At 42.1% G+C, this 20,880-nt stretch overlaps 1 protein-coding gene across 43 annotated transcripts in view; it reads right to left on the reverse strand.

Moving 5' to 3' along the window:
• The window catches only part of LOC146512240 (uncharacterized), a 57,200-nt gene extending 38,876 nt beyond the window's left edge, over positions 1–18,324 (reverse strand). For 13 of the 43 annotated variants that reach the window (XM_085171229.1, XM_085171221.1, XM_085171194.1 and 10 more), the window contains exons 1-5: positions 18,190–18,324; positions 7,447–7,579; positions 4,050–4,199; positions 1,857–1,949; positions 1,193–1,264 (exon numbers count right to left, since the gene is read on the reverse strand). In XM_085171229.1, coding sequence (XP_085027355.1) covers positions 1,193–1,264; positions 1,857–1,949; positions 4,050–4,199; positions 7,447–7,561 — 430 coding nt within the window. In that variant the 5' untranslated portion in view covers positions 7,562–7,579; positions 18,190–18,324. The other 30 variants (XM_085171223.1, XM_085171196.1, XM_085171222.1 and 27 more) reach the window with 13 other exon arrangements.
• Positions 18,325–20,880: the final 2,556 nt, after the last annotated feature.

Here is a 20,880-nt window from a genome sequence, read left to right on the forward strand (position 1 = left end):
TAAAACAATGGGTGTGAAGGACACTGATCATTACTTCTGCTACCCAGTAAAATAAAAAATATTTACAATTTTAATTAAACTGCATTTTGTTAGCTATTATATAGCATGGCGTGGCCGTGTCTCTTAAAGCATATCTGTGGAGACAGAAGGTCAGTCCACTATTAAATTCATTAGAACTCCCCAAATATTCAATTTGGTATCTATTTCCGATGGAATTTTCCTTTTTCTTCCTCTTCCCAAAATGCGATACCAACTTTGGTCTCCTGCATGAACTCAACCTCAAATTTTGTGAGCATTTCAAATGTGAATGAAGTCGACCTCTTCTGTAGTCTCAACCGGTCTGATTCGGCCGGAGGTTTCTTCCTGTTAAAAGGGAGTTTTTCCTTCCCGCTGTCACCAAAGTGCTTGTCATAGGGGGTCTCTGTAGCACGATCTGATATCCTCGTGTTGGTGTTGTTCCCAGATCATCATACTAAAGGTTGTTCCAGGATCAACACTGCAAGTGACCAATCAGAATTTTGTGACGTCATACTTTTGCGACTTCGGGAAAAACCGGCGTAAAACAAAAAACTGTACTTAAGCTGCGAGAAACCGCCTTTGTCCGCCGATCAACGGACCCTGACCCTGACCCTGACCCTTTAATAAACGCTAAGCAGAATTGATATTGTCCTTGCAACATTGGAATTTCATAAATGCACGAATGGGTTGGTGCGCAAAAGAATAACTTCACAACAATGTGATTGGTCACTTGCAATGTTGAACCTGGAACAACATTTTCATGATGATCTGGGAACAACACCAACACGACGATATCAGATCATCCGTCTCTGTATGTATTATTTTAGGGTCTACCTTACAATATAAAGCGCCTTGAGGCGACTGTTGTTGTGATTTGTTGCTATATAAATAAAATTGAATTGAATTGTAGTTCACATGAGAAAACCTTCTTTTAATAAATAACTCTGAGTGTTACAGGACATGTCAGGGGGCCTCCTGCTTCCACTACATACATAACCCACGTAAACAAGTGGAGTCTCATGCTAAGCTAAGCTAAGCTAACAGCTGTAGCTGCACATCTCATCGAGTAAGTGTATTTCTCAAAATGTCCTGCTATTCTTTTAACGATGCTGGGGAAACAAAAGGAAGCGCGAGCAGCAGAAAAGAGGCAGCAGCTCAGCGTCTGGAGGCGTACCGAGTTGCCCCTCGTCTTTGCTCACGGTGCTCTCTGTATCTTCGGCTCCTGCTTTCTCTGCAGGCGCCTCTGCTGTTGGATAAATGGATCTCAGTCAAACATTAACAGGAATTGTTAAAGGCTAATCTGACACTTCATCAGGTTCACACAGCTCAGGCTAATGTTGTGTTTACTACCACACGTCAGCAGCTTCAGAAGCTGTTAAAGAGATCAAGGAGGTTTTTCAGCCCGATGACTTCCCAGCTCGCTTCGCTTTGGAAAAGCTGTCAGTCTCAGTATTTATGATCAAAGCCTGCTCGACCCGGGCCGGAGTGACGCCACTGTGGCCACGTCTTACAGGCACAGAGGGGCATTGTTTTCCATGTTAGTCACTGTTCATGTTCGCTGGCTCTTATTGCACTCTGTGTGGTAACAACACAACTCGCTGTAGAATCAGGCAAATCAAAAGGTTTTAGCAAGAAAACTCAAACTTGAATCATAAAAGGTTAGAGTTAGGGAGCAAAAGAAAACCAGCAAACCAAGACGAGCGTTTCTCTCAACAGAGCTCTGAATGAAGAAGATAAATCAAGTGATGATTTGCACACAAACTGAACCATGCTAAATAAGAGCTAAAACACGGGTTAAGCTGCAGCTCGGGCTTCATGTCAGAAGCAGGCGGGCGTACCGGGCTGCGCCTCGTCATCACAGTGGCTGCTGTCTGGCTGAGAGAGCTCAGACACAGAGTTCACCCCATTTTCACTGAGTGCTGCTTCATCCTCTGCAAATCAAAGGTAAACGGGAGGTCAAAGCCGAGGTAATCGTGACAGAAACCAACCACACACGCTGCTTAGAGGTCAACTGTGAAGCAAAATGGTTAAAAGGCATCAGCGGCAGTCTGACATTTAAACCCAGAGCCATGAAAAGTCTTCAGTCGGCTCTGTTTAAGGAGGTAACACATTTATTCACAGTCTACTCACCTTAAAACAATAAATACTGAACTACAGCAGAGCTACAGCCTCGATTTTCCAAAAAGCAAGACTATTTCTGGAATGATGCATTTAGACAGCATCTACACGGCAGATTTGGATTATATTAAGGTCCGGTTTAGAAAACTAGACATATATTCCCTGGATTAATCTGTTGTGTGTTCATCAGGTCCTCACATACAATCTGCTTCATGTCAAGACTTCAGCAAATCAACAAAAATCCAGACGGCCTGGACGTTTACCCCATTTTGTTATTTACAAGTATCAGCAGTGTTGGGGGAGCAGATAAAAAGTTATTAAAAACAATAGCCTAAATTTTTGTGTTTTATTAATGAATTATTTTTAATAAATAAAAGTCTGGCGGTCAGTTTAGGTCGTATTTGGTGCCCTTGTTTTGCTGTACGCCACTTACAGGATATCAGACTATCTTAAATTAATTGGATCATTTAATTAGATAATTATGTTTTTCAGAGTTTGAGACTAACAAATGTTAACGGGAAGGTTGTTTCGTAAGCTTCCTCTGAAGGGTGGCTGGCCTCTCCCTTAGAGAACGGGTGAGAAGTTCAGCCATCTGGGAGGGGCTCAGAGTAGAGCCGCTGCTGCTCCACATCGAAAGGAGCCAGCTGAGGTGGTTCGGGCATCTGACAAGGATGCCTCCTGGGCGCCTCCTGGGTGAGGTGTTCCAGGCACGTCCCACCGGGAGGAGGCCCCGAGGCAAACCCAGGACACGCTGGAGAGATTATATCTCTGGGCAGGCCTGGGAACGCCTTGGTGTTCCCCCGGATAAGCTGGAGGAGGTGGCTGGGGAGAGGGAGGTCTGGGCCTCTCTGCTTAGGCTGCTGCCCCCGCGACCCGGCCTCGGATAAAGCGGATGAAGATGGATGGTTGTTTCGTGTCCGCAGCATCCAGACACAGTGGGGATGTGTCACCAAGGCAACCAAAAAACGCCTGGAGGCGTACCACGTCTTTAATGACACCGCCAAAATGCTAAAATCTGTCCCGTTATGGACTCGGACGGCGTCTCTGCTACGAGCTGCAACCAAAAAGGAAAATCTTCACGCTGTGTACGTCGACGTGAATCAACACGCCCGAGTCTAGAAATTCATAATCAGAAGCACAACTCTATTGTATTTTACTAAATTCTATCCTTTTATGAGAATGTCTTTTCTTGTAATGATGAGATGTTTTTAATAATAATGAGGGGATAAATATCTAAATATTTAGCAATTATGAAACAATAATTTAATGTAGAGATTAAGAATCTTCCCTGTTTATAATAAGATCTGCTTACTTTACTATAAAATTACAAAAACCTCCAGATCTGTAACAACTTTGTGATACTGACATCCAGTAATGTAACTTAGAAAAGCCTCTAAATATCCAAATTATGAGATTTTAACTCATTTTTATGAGACATTAAATTACAGGACAGGCTGTTGTGATTTTATCAGAATAACGAAGTCTTTATGATTTCTCTTAATTGTTATTTATGTCATGCTGCTGTAATTCAGTGATTCTGAAATAAATCAACATTATGGGATTAATTATGAAACTGTTTATAATTATATAATTGTTATTACAATAATATTTATGAGGCATTAGATCAGGAAAGTCTCTAACTCTCTTAATTATGACATTTTAAACCCATAACTATGAGATTACAGTTGAAAACAAAATTAAAACACTAAATTATCTCTTGTTTGCACGTCCTTGCAGATCAATAGATCCAGTTTTGAAAGCTCTAATTTTGTATGCATCTCTCCAAAGAACTAAGCAAAGCTCCTCTAAAGCATCAGATGGCTAAAAGCTCTAAATATCCTAAACGAACTAATCTCACTTTACAAATACGTCACTTTCCACACACCACATCTGCTGCTTAAAGGGATACTCACTTTGTGTTTCACTGCTGATACGTGTGTTGTTTAGCCCTGCAGATGGACCTGACTCTGTGCGCTGCTTCCTGTTAGCACATAAGATGATGGGAAACGGGGAGAACGAATGCACTAGCGAGGGCTGTAAACTGGGGAAAGCTAGGCTACGTACTAATTAGCCATGTGGTCGATTTGGGTAGATTAAAAAAAAAGGGGGAGAACACATTGCTGAGAGGTCTGACACTGATTATTCGCTCTGTGACGAATAAATCTGTCCAAACAGTGAAGCAAACACGATGCATCTTTAGCCATTTATCTGCTCTTCGTTTACGTTTCAGTCGTCAAATGGAGCTTTCTGAAAATGCTTTCTGTGCTGCGTTAAAGGCCCGATTGTTTACGGGCTGAATTGCGAGCGAACGGTGGAGCTGGGTGGAGACGGGGCTCTTTCTCAGGGGTCTGACCCAGATGCCCGGATTACAGAGCACAGTGCAGCTGCAGTCGAGCATGTCTTCTATCCATTATGTAAGAAGAGATTAAAACAAAGCTCTGTAGAAACTCAGGAGCTCGGCCTCCACCCGGACGACAGCGAAATTTGGTTTAACTCTACATTTAAATTCTTCTCTTTGACATCCTTTGATGTCTATTCGAGGATTAAAGCTTTAATTAGAAACCCTTTACCTGTGAGCCCCAAACACAGCTAATACATGCATTTCATACGTTGTTAAAACACATTAAATTGTAGTTTAAAATCCTCTAATAAAGACAAACTGGATTTTACAATTTGGCAACTGTGTTTAATTAAGATGTCATAATCTGTTTATATAACAGCCTCTTTCCATCAGTGCTACAAAGGAAAACGACAAATCGTTTACTCCAGGCTTTTATATGCTTATAAATGCTAAATAGGTAAGAGACTTGCTGTTTAAAAAAGTGTTTATTGCACAAAAGAGCAAAACTGTTTATTCTTTAGCACAAAGTTTCAAACATTTATATTTAAATATTAAAATATTTTACATAATTTCCACTCAAACATGCTGTAATTTCAGAGACATTTTTACAACTATAATTAGCAGCTAGCTCAGTCTATGTGACGTGATCATAGAGTTTGATTACAGCCTGCTAACGGCTCTCCTCCTATTTATCCACATGTAACATTTAGCCTCAGTGTTAGCAGTGACGCAGCGATCAATCAGTCAGTTTTATCACTAGGTGGGATCATGGTGGCTACGCCCATCGTTGATCCCTTTTCAGGAAGCTGTTGTTAAGGTGGAACAAGGATGATAATACCTCAGAGGTTTTATTGTTGTGGGCACCTCACAAACCTTTAGAGCTTAACTGCAGATGAAGAGCAGCTGACAACAAGTACGAATTGAGCATTTTTCACATTTCATAATCAGACGGATTTTTGTTGCTGGTGTACAAAATGAGTTTGTATTTCTGTAGCTCAGTTTTCATCAGACTAATGATATATAAGTCTTCGGGTATATTCAGAGACAACATGTTCTCACTCCCAAAGCGTCACATTTTAGGCTAGGTGACAAATCGTCAACATATTACGTTTTCAGCTACCCACCACATTCCTAAATGACGACCTCGGAAAAATAATATGAGAACCATAAGGACTCAATCTACACATGTTCGCTCTTTTTCTTCAAATCGCTTAGAAACACGCTATTTAACGTCATTAAAGTCCTGGTTAAGGTCGGGAAAAAGGTTAGGCTGGAATACAGGGCTGGAACGTCTATTACCGCGGGAGCGTCATTGCACTGGATTTCGGCCATAACCCGCCGCGTACCATAAGGACGCCAAAGGTCTCCTTTCGCGTTCCTCAGGAACGCCGCGGGACGTGACAAAACGTCGGCATGTTACGTCTCGGGAGTGAGAACGGGCTGACAGAGAACGTGTGGTACACAGCAGCACTGGACACTCGACTGTGAGCCTCAGTGCAGGTGGACAACGGAGGGAAAATATGGAATTATATTAAAATGATTCATATTAGGGGTGGGGGAAAAAATGGATACTGTGTAGTATTGTTATATTTTGTTTGCTAATAATGTATGGATACAGGGACAGCAGAAATCGATATTTTGTTACAAAAAAGGTTTTTGTGCTCTGACTTCAGAGCATGTTGATCCTTTTTCTGAGCAAGAATCCTGACATTCCTTCACTGTCCAAATGTGTTTAACTTGTTTTATGGCAGCAATAAACATGACAGTTTACTTATTTTAATTTAAGACATGTTTTATTTTAATTAAGTTTAAAACTTTTTTATTTAATGTAAAATTATATTTTGTTTTAATTTACTTTCAAATTCTTCAGTTGCTGAAGGGGCTGCATAGTTTTCATAAACTGCATAGTTCAGAATAGCTATAATTGTACCAGATGGTTGTTCAGTTAAGTTGGACTAGACTGTAATACAAACCGTTCAGTTTGTCAACAATCAAACTGAAATGAGAGAAAGACTGAGTGTGAGACTTTGATATTAGAGAAAATGAATATTGATAAAGTTTACCTTTATGTACAGAATCTGAATATCGCAAAATATTTTAAAAATTGCAATAATATCGTATCGTGGGATGTATGGTGATTCTCACCTCTAATTCATATTACACAGATTTTTACTTCTAAGCTACTGCTTAGTTCAACTTAGCTGAGTTTTTACAGTTAATTAATTGTGGTAATAAAAGTAAGTGATAAAAAGGTGGCGATAGATCATCGATAGGCCTGTCCTGTTCCTACAGTCTGAGCTGAACATATAAAGCCCTCACACGAGCTGATCCCGGATATTAAACCAAAACCAACACGATGGCTCACTTGCACAGTTTTTTACAAAAACCACATTTATACAAAAAAGTTGCCGTTGTCTTAATTTTTTCCTTAAAAATAATACTTTTTCAAGAGTTTCCACAGGTGTTGTATCACGTTGGATCCCCCTGATTGCATAAACCCGCTCTATGCTTTTATACTGATGAAGCGTGGGGTCATGTAATTTCCTGTCTTCCCTCTACTAGAGGGGCGGGCTAGATTCGATCAATGAGAAGCGTGGAATTGACAGATTCTTTGGACGTGCACCATCAGATAATCTCTCGTATCCTTGGAAACTGAACATGCGTAGGTGTAACAGCACAAAAATAGCATCATCTCTACTCGTGCTGTGAGAAACAATGGTTTGCAGACAGAAGAAAAGAAAGCTGCTCATTGTTTAATCCAAATCATCTGCCAACCAAAGTGCAGCAACATCTCACAGCTCTCTGTCATCAGACTGATTTCAGACCCACCAGTGGAGCTCAGAGGATTCACAAGCTGAGCTGAAGCTGGAAAAAGATCTCATTAAAGACACTTTCTGTTCATTTTTAGTGAGTTTGCATTTGTGTGTTGGATCCTATTTTGCTTCCGGACTGTATTTCTAATGTCTGACCTTTCATTTTGACGCCGTTCTCCTGGTGGTGCTGATCCTTGATGGTCATGTTGGCTAAGGAGCTGCTCATGGTGTCTCCAGAACTGTAGCTGTTCGCGTTGTTCACGTACTCCATTGCCAGTCGCGGGTCGGGCTGCAGGAAGGAAAAAGCACATTAATGAAGTACTGAAGGTCCAGGGTGTGTCACGTTACACATGTCAGCTGAAAGTAGCTGACGAGCGAGAAAATGGCTGTAATGATGGCGCACTTAACAGACACTTTGTCTTCCGGCCTGCAGAACAAGCCCGTCACCACAGAATGTAAACAGACACTGCGCCTGTGAAAACCTTGTTATTTATACATCCTGATGTGGGGTCAGCGCTTCAGGTTACAGCCTCACAGACAAAAATAGCGCCCTCTGCCCATGTGCACGCTGTCCTCGCTGTGACAGGGCTGCACTTCCTAAACACCCACTCACTAACTAACTGCAACAACAAGTGCAGCCACGTCTCAGCCGTGACAGGCAGGTCATCAGGATGCAAACGCTCCTCACTGTACAACACAACACTGACGCGCTCCTTCAACCGCCGACATGTGAATTGCGTCCAATCTCATAAAAAGAGGATTACATGTCAGATTAAACCCGAGCCTCTGGTTACATCAGCGCTTTTCAGCTTGAATCATATTTTTTCCCTCTCCTCGGACACAAACACAAACACGCACAGTGTGGACAGCTTATGCCGTAATCAGTCTGTGCATCCAAACTGCATGCCCCGAGTTTGTTTGGTGATGCAGATTTGGCAGCTTCTGGCCTTCGGTTTCGCCCTCATGTCTACTTTGGCACATAAACGTGACACTTTAATCTCTGAGAGGTACAATACAGCTTAAAGCGGCTATTACAGTAGCACATAAAATTGTCACGGAAATAAAACAGCAAGTGCAGAAACTGCTGCTTCTAACTCAGTGAGAAAAAGTGGATTTCCTCAAGAATGAAAGTGAAAGTTTGGCCCATTTAATGCTTTATTCTCTGTTAGTGCATTTATTACAGATACAGTTACTCGTTACTTTACAGATTAAGATTTATACATGAAAATACTATGAGCAGCTTATAAAATCGTAATAACCTCATGAAAAACAAAAAATCTGCTCCATCTTCTGCTGCCCTTACTTTAGCTCGATGCTACCAGACCTCGCTCACACCAACCACCTCCCCCAGGTCTTTCTGGGAGGTTCTGCCCACAGATGTAAGTTAGCTGGAGCTTAGTCCTGGATCTGCTGCAGGGCCTCCTCCTCCTCATCTAAACACATCACCCAAGAGTTGTTCAGGAGCCTGCCAGCCGCATACGGAAACACCTGAACTCTCTGCTTTTACTGAAAACAAATCTCACGAATTCCTGTGACGCCACCTGATGCAAACGTCGTCTTAAGAGCAGCAGCGCCTGAACTGTTGCTATAGTTACCCACCCTATAAAACCCTTAAAGGCACGCTCAGCCCAGCTATGCGACCTTCCCTCTGTGCACCTTCATGTCTCCTGACCTTGGGTGATTAAACAGCGCTCCACATTCAGCACAGATGACAGAAAAGGGACGAGGTGGAAACAAGATCGGGCTTAAGCACCGCAGAGAGGCTCGTTTTCACAAAGAAGCTCGATTCTCCTCATAGTTCAACTACACAGAGAATTCATCCAATCACCTGCTGTGAGTCGAAGCCTGATAGATATTGTCTGTAAAGGTTCTCAGTCATCCAGGTCATCGTAGTGACTTGTGAATACTGAGTATTTCCAGCAGAAGAAGTGAGGCAAAATAAAGTGTGGCGCTCACTTCTGTAGAGGAATAATATCTATCAGGTCTAAGGAGCTTGGAAAGAAAAACATCTGGACTTCTTTAAGTTTCTTATAATAATAATAATGGATTGGATTTATATAGCGCTTTTCAAGGCACCCAAAGCGCTTTACAATGCCACTATTCATTCACTCACTGGTGGAGGCAGCTATGGTTGTAGCCACAGCTGCCCTGGGGCAGACTGACAGAAGCGAGGCTGCCATATCGCGCCATCGGCCCCTGTGGCCAACACCAGTAGGCGGTAGGTGAAGTGTCTTGCCCAAGGACACAACGACCAGGACAGAGAGGCCGGGGATCGAACCGGCGACCTTCCGGTTATGCCAGGCTCACACTGTGCGATTTTGTCAGTCGCGCGATTCAGCTCCTGCTCAAACTGTACGATTGACTCGCAGGGGTTAGAAGTTCGTAGGTCACGATGCAGGTCTCACACTATACGACCCGAGTGCTCACACTGTGCGTCCATAAAATGAAGGTTATAACAGAAATTCTGTCGCTCGCTCTCCCTCTCTGTCTTTCACTCACACAGACACACACCACCGCCATCAACTTTGCTAAATTGCTAATGAAAAACATGATCAGTCAGCTGCGATTGAGCAGCAATGTAGATCCAACTATTTTCACGGTTGTTGTGGTCGTGATCATTTTGTGAGGCCACATCGAAAAGACTCGGATGAGCTTTCCAAAGTTCTACAAGTGCCTCCGTCGCTTGTGTCCAGATCACACGCTGCACTGCCGTGCTGCGCCGTCTTTTTCGCTGACATTTGTGTTTGCGCGTGCGCAGTGTGAGAAACTGCGGTGACACCCTCACGACCAAGCGATTGATGATCGGGAGCTGGTCGTGAGGTGTTAATCGCTTCTCGTTACCCCACGTATACTACACGACGCACGATGAAGGCCAAAATCGGGCTGATCGCCAAAACGGTCGCACGACTCAAAAATCGGCTCAAAATGGGCCAAAAATCGCACAGTGTGAGCCCGGCATTACAGATGCGCTTCCCAACCCCCTGAGCCACGGTCGCCCTAGCAATGTTGTAGACGTTTCACCTCTCAACCGGGAAGCTTCTTCAATTCTAAGAGCAAATGTGGAGAGTCCCCAATTTTAAGCCCAAGGTTTGAAAACGGGCTTAAATTTACTGAGGTCAATCCTGGGCCATTTGACCTCAGTAAATCACATGATAGAGTGGGGCTAGGTTTCACCTACACCAGTTTTCCCACCTTGGCTCATGTGATTAGACAGAGGATCAATACGGGGTCCATGACCCTCTTGGGGACACTCCCATAGGGTTTAAAATCTGGGACTCTCCACATTTGAGCTTAGAACTGAAGAAGCTTGACTTTCTTTAAGTTATTAAAAACTCGGCCATGTGGAGCTGAGCTACCCAGATAAGTCACTTATACACCCACGACGTAGCTGTTATGTTCATTACCGAATAACTAGGATAAACCTTGTTGTAGGACAAAAACAGGAGAGATGGTTCAACAAAAAGAGTCACTAATGTGTGTGATGTACACACAGTATGCTTAGTGTTTACAGTTTAACACTGAAGGGCTACTTTTGTTGTAGCTCACTGCCAGGAGACAGAAAAGGTGGATGTCAGCTGGAGCCATCCAAAGGCCCAATCCAAAGAGGGCCAACTCTAATGGGCCAATCACAGGACTCCACCTGTCTCAACATTAAACACAGACTCACACACTGTCTGGAGAAGCACACCTTACTTTTTTCATGTCAACATTAGCCAAGTTGTTGCCATTTCACTCAGCTGTACAGTGGATAAGCTGGTTTCTCAGCTACAGCTACTCTGAGTAGTCAAATTGAATAGAAAAGCGCCAGCCTGTTTATTTGTACTTTAATGATAACAACATGGATTAAAAACAGTTTTATTCTGACAAAAAAACTCATTAACATAGGAGGAGGTCCTAATACATTATATAAGTGTGTATCCCATAGGAGCTCTAATGAATAGTGCACTCTCCCGGTCCTCACACACAGTTCCCCAACAAAACGCTTCATTGTAGCGTCACACATGACAGAATCCAAACAACAAGGAGAAGGCAGCACTCGTGCCAGCAAAGACAATCCCTCCGAGAGGTCGTTCACTCTGCATCCGGGAGCTCAGACGGTTGGAGAGCAAACAAACTCGAGTCTGATAAGGAGCAGATCCTTCAGATAATCATGTGTACACGAGCACTGTACGTTAGCGTGAATCATATCCTCCGCCTGAGACAGTAAGGCCAAAATAAAGAATCTATGGCTCAAATACATAACAGATTCACCACATCTCATTTTAAAAATAGAGGCGATCTTAAACCCGTTATCAGAAATGCTCATGAGGAAGCAGTCCTGTAAACTCTCCTTTCCAAGAGCATTTCACTAATTTCGGCCCTCTGCAAACTTTACAACAGAAACACCAGCACCTCCTTAATGATTTGACAAAAACACACACACACATTTCACCTGCTGCAGAAAGGGAACGTGACAGCAGTCTTTGTCGCAGCTTCATGAGGGGGAAAAGCCTCAGAGGGCTGCTGATGCAGCTTGTTCCTCTCAGGGGCGTGTGAAAATGTGATCTTGGCACAGACCGTGCCTCTGCAAGGAGCTCGGTCAACAGGGATGTTGACACAGCTCCAAGAGCTCTGAGCACTCAGTGAGACAAGCAGTCTGAAATTAGGCGTGTGTGTGTGCATGCGTGCATGTGTGTGTGTGCATTTAGCTCAAATTTAAAGCAAGATGCACTTTATTTCCTGTGTTTCTGCTGTTTCCCCTACTGCGACAATTAAGATAAGTTTGAATCCCTGCAGAATTCCTGATATGTTGCTCATAAAGATTAACCATAAATTGTATATAAAGCTGCAGCCGCACTTTGGCCACTGTCATGTTGGCTTTTGGGGCCAAGAAGGGACCATATTTAAACGTGAATGGAGTGCTAGTGCTTCCAACTAACCAAACAATAAAACTGAAGAATTTCATTAATCAAAAGTGAAGCACAAACTACTTAGATGTGCTGCGCCATGTATTATTTCCCATTAAACACTTTAGCAGCACCAACAGCTTAAACACAATCGAGTGGTGAGGACACCTGTCAATCAAAGAAACCACGCCCACAACTGCAGAATCCAGAGAGACGAGTTAAAAAAAGGTTACCCTGTCAGCTGTTATTTCTGTAACAGGCTGCAAACGTGTTTATTTCTGATATAAAGTTGGCTACTAGAAGAACCTGCAAGTCATAATGATGGCACCAGAGTTAAGTGGACTCAGATTTGACTTTACAAACAGTTCCTTTATAATCTGAACATGTAGAATTACAAATATGCAGCAATCTGGGGACCCTGAGCCTTCATTCTCTAAGCTTGAATACTGAAAATTCTGAAATTGCATTATTCTTAAAGCCGGCCCAAAAAACAGAAAAATGTAAAAAGTTTTAGTTGCTAATTATCCTTTATTGACAAATAATAATGAGGGTTACTGTCTGTATAAGTGGATGAGAGCCAGTGTAACCGGTGTGATTCCGCGTTGTGTCTGATAAAAAAGGTAAAAGAAAGAAAGACCTCCAAGTAAATAATTTGCCCACTCCAGCTCCTCTCCCACAGGGGAATTGTCGAAAAGGGGAGAGGCAAAAGGGGTACATTGTATTTATAGGATTGCACCAAAGAAGAAGAAGAAAAGAATGAGGAGGGGCTCTAACTGATAATGAACACAACTACAGGCTTGGAGGTCCTAAAAGTCAGGCATAAAAGGAGCAGTTTGGGGGTTTAGAACACATTTTGGGTAATTATAACAATGTGATTTATGACCCTGTTACATTCACCCCCCAAGAATTACACAAAATAGCTGCCCGTTACGGATCATCTCTGCTAATTTGAGTAACTGAGCTGTGCCTCTTAACTGTGTTTGTGCTTTCTGGAGCATTTTAGTGGACTTATCAGAAGAAGAAGCTACAGTTTTAATGACTTTCTTGTCTTTTTGTATGTTACTTAGCACTAATTTACACTATCTCTTTCAGTATGATGCACAGATACAGCTTTTGAGCAGCTTTTGAGCAGCTTTTGAGCAGCGTTTGCCAGCGTTAGCTTTTATATTAGCACTCCATCTTGTCCAAGTATGGTCTTCATAACAGAACTTCACAAACCAGGCCATGTCCATCTTTTATATACAGTCTAAGGCTTATTTTGAAACCATAATAAGACAAATCCAGTTCAGTCCTTAGCATTTTTACAGATTAATGAAGTTTTATCTACGGATTGATCGAGTCATGGTCTCAGCTGCTATGTATTGCAGAAGAAACCTGAGCAGATTTTCTGTTTTTAGTGTGCAAAAACAAAGATATTTCATTTACACTGACATAAAAGTAAAAACAAGCAGCAACTTCACATCTGAGAAGCTGAAACCAGATTATATTTAGCATTTATACTCGACAAATCCCAACACTCTCAACCAATCTAATGATATTGACCAATTCATTGAGTGTGTGACAGTTTCAGAGGTAAAATGGCTCACACTGAGAAACAAAGGCATTTGTCTGATGCAACGTACGGGCCTGCCGCCTCACCAGCCCTGCGTGTAGCTCAGCTGAGAGACGAGGATGCTGCTCTCATGCTTGATTGCCTCTGTATCTCTGACCTACTTTGCTCACCACTCGCTCTCTCCCTCTCTCCGCGCTCTGGCCCAGCCTCCGGCAGCCAGCACACTCTGACTCTACCTTCCTAATGTGGGCCCGGCCCTGCAGCGGAGGGGCTGAAGGTGGAGCCCGTTTCCATTTTCCCCTCCATCTAAGTGCTGGAGGGGAAACATCTTGCAGGGCCGGTCTGCACACGGCACCACCCCGACGTCCCGAATCTACAAGCAGCTAATGTTTGCAATATTTCACCTTCAGGATTTCAGCCACGCCCTGCTCTGCTATCTTCACACGCATCCTCCTTTCAGTTCACATTCAAATAACTGGCACATAATCAATGCCAGACTTGTACTTCTAGGTTCCAAAGAAGTAAAAGACAAACCGCGACATTTCTGAGGCCACAATGTTGCAGTATGGAATTCAAGATATGAGGAATTCTTCTCATGTTTTCACGGCGCAGACTGTTAAGTAATCGGGGACTCCAGCTGCTGCTGTATGTTCACAATGAACACACACACACACAGGTTTCCCAACGCAATGAGCCAGTCCTCAGTCAGCATGGTGCCAATTAAGTGTGTACAAGAATGCAGCTGAAATCCTGCTGTGGCATTTCTTCTTCTATTTAATGAGGCAACGCATCCAGAAAAAGGCCTGTTCTGTGAAACATTACACATCTGTGAGCTTTATCTTGTCCTTTATGTGTAAACTAGAATGAATGCACACATAAAGTGATATCAAAAAGATATCTTTTAAATCAAGAGTATCTAAATGTGGGAAACTCTCTTGATGACATGCTCAAACGTCTTGCAATGTTCAAATAATTTAAAACAGGGAAAGAGCAGCACATGGACATTTTTGAGGAGTTTGAGCCTTTTTAAAAATAATAAAGTAATTTCCTGAAATCAGTAGCTCAGCTGCCTGTTTGAGCTCTGAAGCCAAATACAGTAAATCTGAGTAACTTTTAGAAAAGCTCCACTCTGGAGACTTAATTGCTGTGGTGCTGTTTATTCTGCCAGCCTAAGCTCTGCAGGCGGGTCCGTCCAAACTGAAGCCGGCTGGATGCGGTCGCCTTTGGACTCGAGCCGACGGGGGCCAACAGGCTGTCAGTCTTTGCTAAATGGAGCACTTCAGTGCGGACTCATTTCATAATGCCCGACGCTTGAGGCCATGATGGAGTCAGCAGTCACATTAAGAAGAGTGATTGATTTATTTCAAAAGAGCTGCACTGCTCACATCAGCCTGCATCTTTAACTGCATTACACACGTCTGCGTTTTCAGTTCTTTAGGTTTTCTTTCAGCTTCTATATCACACCTGCATACCTGAACGAGTGTCGTGTGTAGAAGGAAAAAGCTTTAAAAGTAAAAGTGCCATCATAAAGTTCTGGACTCGAACCGCATTTAGCCAATCTCCCCTTCGGGATCTTCTCCATATGCACTGCTGCTACTGTTTTAGGTGGACATCCAAGTCTGACTTGACAGTTCAGGCTTGATGTTTTCTAGCCAAGTGATGACGTGTCTAATGTTTGGGACTGTAATAATCCTGCACGACCCCATTCTTTGTTAAATGCATAGCTACACTCCTGACCTGATGCATCGCTTTCAGGCTTAGACGCTGTTTGGTCTCATCGCCGCTGATGATTCCCAAAAAGGAAGTCGGGTCAGTTTGAGACCTTTGGCTTTTTAGCCACACCTTTTTTCACTTATAAACTGCTAATAGAGCAGGTAAAAATACAGTCAAAATCAGAATGTAAAGGATCACAGAATAAGTCTCAGGGGTGGTCGGATGATTGATGAGTGAGTGCTTCTGAACAAATCTGCATATATTTCCCTGTCTTACGAAGCCTCGGATGATTTTACTTCTTTGTTCCTCAAACAGCTACTTAAATGAAAACATCTGAGTGGTCTGGAGCAGAAATGTCTCTTTGGTGAAAACAAGAAACCACAACTATGGTGAGACACAGGCTGGGCAAGCTGGTCTTTTTTGTTTAAAAATGTCAGAGTAATACATGTTCCAGAGTAAAAAGCTTGACATGTCCCTTAAAAGTGTAGTGGAGAAAGTAAAACTCAGGTTTTCATTGGAAATATAGATAAATAACCTGTGTTCTAACCTTTAAGAGGTACCTGCATTATGAGGTGGAGCTAATGAGTTTGAAAAACGCATTTTTTTTACCAGAGAAGAAAGAAGCTACAAAGGTGCATTATGGGAAAGCGTGGGTGTGACTCCTGCTAGCGACTAAAAGTAGGGATGTCTCGACTTCTGCTATGTTGATTTTGATGCTCACAAACTTTGTGTGCTGTGCTCCAGAAACCCAAAATACAGCCAGTGTACATGCGTCGGTATGTAAAAATAACTTTCCCAAAAATATATCATGTAGAATTATCAAGCTTACAATCACATATCTCAAAGCTAAAATCTGGACCCAACATATTTCTGGTCCCTGACAAACCAAGTGGCAACTTCACTGATATCAAACATTATTTCATCTACATGCATAAAAGCAATCGCACCAAATATGCTGCACAGTGATTTTTCAAATATAACAACACTCGCTGACAATGACTTTTAAGTTCTGCTTTCCTATTTTTATTGACAGTTTTCAACAACTCTGCACCGTCGTCTGGCTTGTCTGCAGTTGAAATTGTGCCAGCATTCAATTAATTATGCATACAGTAAGAAGTGGACCTGGGACCCCTGGCTGGAGATGTGTGCACTCAGTTGCCAGCTTTGTTCTGTTGCTAATCCAACTAGACAGGTTTGGATGCCCAAATCGAAAGCAGAGCTACAGTCTAAAGGTTTTAGAGGACAGATGCTTGAAGGCTGATCTGAACATGTCCAGCAGTGTTTTTTGGGGGGAGGAGCCCCTCTCAGACCTCCTTGTGCACATACCAGCGTGTCTCTCCAGTCGTGCCCAAGTGCTGCAGAAACTTGCAGAAGGATGTCTGAGTTTATCAAAAAAAAAAAAAAGATGGCACTGAGATGTGTTTCACTGCTTTCTGTGCATCAGTTGGAATGGTTCCCAGCTGCGGTTACTGACTACAACATGCCGCTCCTCTTCACTGTAATTGTTACAGAAATCGATGCAATGAGTGAGAACCAGTGAGGGTGGGAGAGAGGTGTGTCCGAGGAGATTCTCACTCCAACATCCCTCCACCAAACCAAAGAGGAAAACATCACATATTGTTCACGTGGCGGGCATAAAGGGTTCGCGTTAAAAGGCTTTCATGCACCTACTGTGGGTCAGACCGCGTCCGCTGACCCTGGGAGGATTACCCAAGAGCCCATATGTGTCAGATAAGCAGCCTGGTTCACTGCACTGGCCGTGTGACAGCACACGGAGACATGGGCGCTCTCCTCTGTTTATAATATGAAAAAAAGGCGAAAAAATGGGCTTGGCATTTGCGCACAAGCGCTGCTTCATCCCGATTTCCAACACTATCCGCTCTCGAAACAATGCAGAGACGCAAGGAAATCAATTAAATATACAAGGGGCTTCTCGTTTTTGCGTCTATTTACATGTCAGAAAATCACATATTAAAATCAAAGGAGCTGGTTTGTGAGGCATCTGGTCTGGAAAGCATTTAGGCCTCAGATGCAAGAAAGAAGCGAAAGATCCAGAATAACGGGAGGGGAGGGGGTGCCTACAGCCATAAATTCACACTCAAAGCCGACGACACAAAGAACAAAAGTGTTATTAAATTACAGTAAATCTTAGAGAAATAACACCGCGTTGTTGCCCCCATGGGATTCTTTATTAATGAGATTATAAATACTCTGGAGGATTAGTCTCGTTACTGCGCGCCAGCACCAGAGTGGCAGTAACGAAAACAGGACCTGCTCCGGGGGATGATGGAGACATTTTCTTTCCTCTTGAGGAGGAAGAAAAACGTTGAATGTATCGTGTTTGTAGGGAGGTGACTGCACCTCCAGGGTTGGTGCGATGATGGCTGCAACAAAAACACGTTTCTCTGTTTGTTGTAGGTCGATGGAGGAGCAGATCGCGCACAATGAAAAGCGTGAGCCCCGAAAACACGCAAAATGAAGCTGCTGCGGGAGAATCTGCGCTGTCATGAGATATAAGAGAAAAAAATACGCCTCGTGTTCAAGTGCATGAAATTTCTATACGTAAAACGCGCACAGGCCCAACCTCTCCCACCTCATGCAAATAAAATATCAAGTGACAGGACGAATGCCGACGCAGAATTACGACGCGGGGTTTGAGCCGCACGTCGCCCGCTCTCCTGATGTTTCGGTGTGATTGCAGCCACACCGGATCGGTTAAATAAAACAAATATGTCTGGGTTTTCTTACCTGAGTGCAGACAGCGGTCTCGTCTCTTCAGCGGCAGTCGCTCACCGGGCGCGCACGGCTTCTCGTCGCAGTGCAGGCGCAGGCCGGAGCGGGGCGCTGTGGAGCGGCGATGACTGCATGTCATGAAATGCAACCTGTCTGCGCGCAGCAGCCTCCAGCCCATTTGCTTTCATCTAGGGTGTAAACAAAGAGGTGCAAAGACGGATGTTTTGCTCTCAGTTCTTCTGTTTATGCAAAATCAGAAACAGCCCTGCACAGTTATATAGACAGCTATCTACACACACATAAGGACATTTTAAAAGGAATTTGAAGGTTTTAATATGTCTCAGTCAAACTAACCTGTTTGGCAAATAATAACTGTAACTGCAAAAAAAAAATAAAAATCATAGGATCCTTTTTTAATTTTCGGCAATTCAACTGTCAAACAGTTGCCTCAAGGTGCTTTATATTTTAACCTCATAAGACCCGAACTCTTTTACATTTTTAAAAGAAAACATTTTTAATTCCTCTTTGATATTTGGATATATTGGATATGAATGTAAAAACAAAGAATTACCAGATTTTTTTTTTTTTTTACCTTATTTTTGTTTCTAAGAAAAAGCAGAGCCACATATGAGCATATTTGTTTAAAATTTTGATAGAACAGTAGCAGTATAATGTCATATCAGGCCCTTGTAGAGCAAAATTGAGTATTTTGGTCTAAATAACCCAAAATGTGATGTCCACATATGTGGACGCCAGGTCCTAAGAGGTTAAGGTAATGATCCTACAATAATACAGAAAAACTCCAACAATCAAAAAACTCCCTTTGATCAAGCATGGAGGACCAGGCTCGTGGAAGGGCAGTTGCCAGTTGTGTCCACGTGTGACCATTTCCAGGCCAGTAACATCTGCACAGTATCCAATCACTACTGAGGACATCATTTGATCTTTTGCAGCCTCATAGAAAGAAGGTCCTGAGTTTGAATCTACCAGCTGGGGTCTTTCTGTCTTTCTTCCCCCCACAGTCCAAAGACAAGAATTGGTGATTCTAAACTCACCCTGTTAATGCGAGCCTAAATAAACCACCTCCTGTGTGTTAGCCATGACAGATGGATAGACCCCAAACTGGATAAGCAGTTAAAAAAATTATAGATATTTTCAAGACAATTTCAGAAAAAACAAGAATTTTAAACACCATCAGACATACCCCTGGACCTTACTGTTGTTAAATCAGAGCAAATAGTCGCAGGAGGTTCAGCACCTGTTAAAAAGGCTGAAAACAGAAAAACAGAAGCTGTTACACAAATATCTCTTTAAAGCCTCAACTAAGAGATTTTAAAAAGCCATTTTTAAAATGAAGATTTTACTGAACCATCTGACAAATGTGTTTAAAAAAATAATTACATTAAATTTTACATTTGCTACATCTAGGATAAAAAAAATGCTTAAAAATGTATTGTGTAATTTATTTCGATTTTTTCAGGAGAAAAAAAACACAGATGATGCTGAAGGCTCAAAAACTCCAAAAAACTTTATGTATCAAATATGGTACACTAGGCGTTGAAGGGATGTGGGCAAAATGCTTAGCTGTCCACATACTTGTGGACATATGTTATGACATATGATACGTGTTATATTAGTACTATACTATATTATTAGTATATTTGTCGAAATATCAAATGTTACAAGTCAGTCTGTAACATTAAACATTATTATTTTCCACATTATCAACGGCAGCATACTTTTTCATATAAGTTCAAATGTGCGTGGATCATTGTTTTCTTTGTAAGCCTTTGTACAGTTTTCAGTATAACCTCCCTAAATACTTTGTTATTCTGTTAATCTGTTATTTTAACAATATATAGTTGTTTAAGTTAGGATTTATGCATTTGTGTATTTTACGTGTATAAAAAGGTCTTTGATCATTTTATTAACATAGATCAGTTTTGTGTGAACTGATTAGGTCCTTTAAGAAGCAGCAGGCTGATATAAGGACTGTGGGTCATGGGGACAGGTCAAATTGGAACTTGAACTTGTTTTAAATGGCTTAAAGTTAATTAAATTACCCTCTGCCAATCAGGCTTAGACAGTCATTAGTCTTTACAGTCACTATAGCTTTGTTGTAGATGTTTTGCCAATATTATATAAGGGAGTGAGCACATATACGTTAGTTAAGTCAAATATTTCTAAAAATCCCTCCCCTTTCACTGCTTTTTATTTTGCTTACATATTTCAAAGTCAATTAAATTCTGAAAAATCAATAATTTTCTATGAGTTGTAAAAATAAAAAATATATTTCAATCCAAATATAGTTACAATAAATTCTCATCTGATGCTCTTTAAATAACCTTTCTCCATTCAATTTTAGCACTTTTTATGTCAGCCTCCTAATAAAAGATGAGATGCAGGAGTGGCAAGATCTTCAGTAACACATCAGTAACTGTGAACTATTCAAGCTACACCACTCAGTCCAGAACAACGTGCCACTGGTATCTTACACAAAGGAAACAGGCTCCTGATAGCACTGCTGCACTTAACTCCATTATCATTCTCTGGATTTTCATTTTCATTGGAAGTTGCTGTAGAGCTTAAGCATGCATTTCGTAACTGGATATATCTGGATAACAACTGTGGTCAGAGTAAATTAAGTAAAAAAAACTCGACAGAATAGCGCAGCAATAAGGACACATTTTCGGGTTTGAATATGTT

Source organism: Neolamprologus multifasciatus, chromosome 8 (assembly GCF_963576455.1).
Source record: "Neolamprologus multifasciatus chromosome 8, fNeoMul1.2, whole genome shotgun sequence".
NCBI lineage: Eukaryota > Metazoa > Chordata > Actinopteri > Cichliformes > Cichlidae > Neolamprologus > Neolamprologus multifasciatus.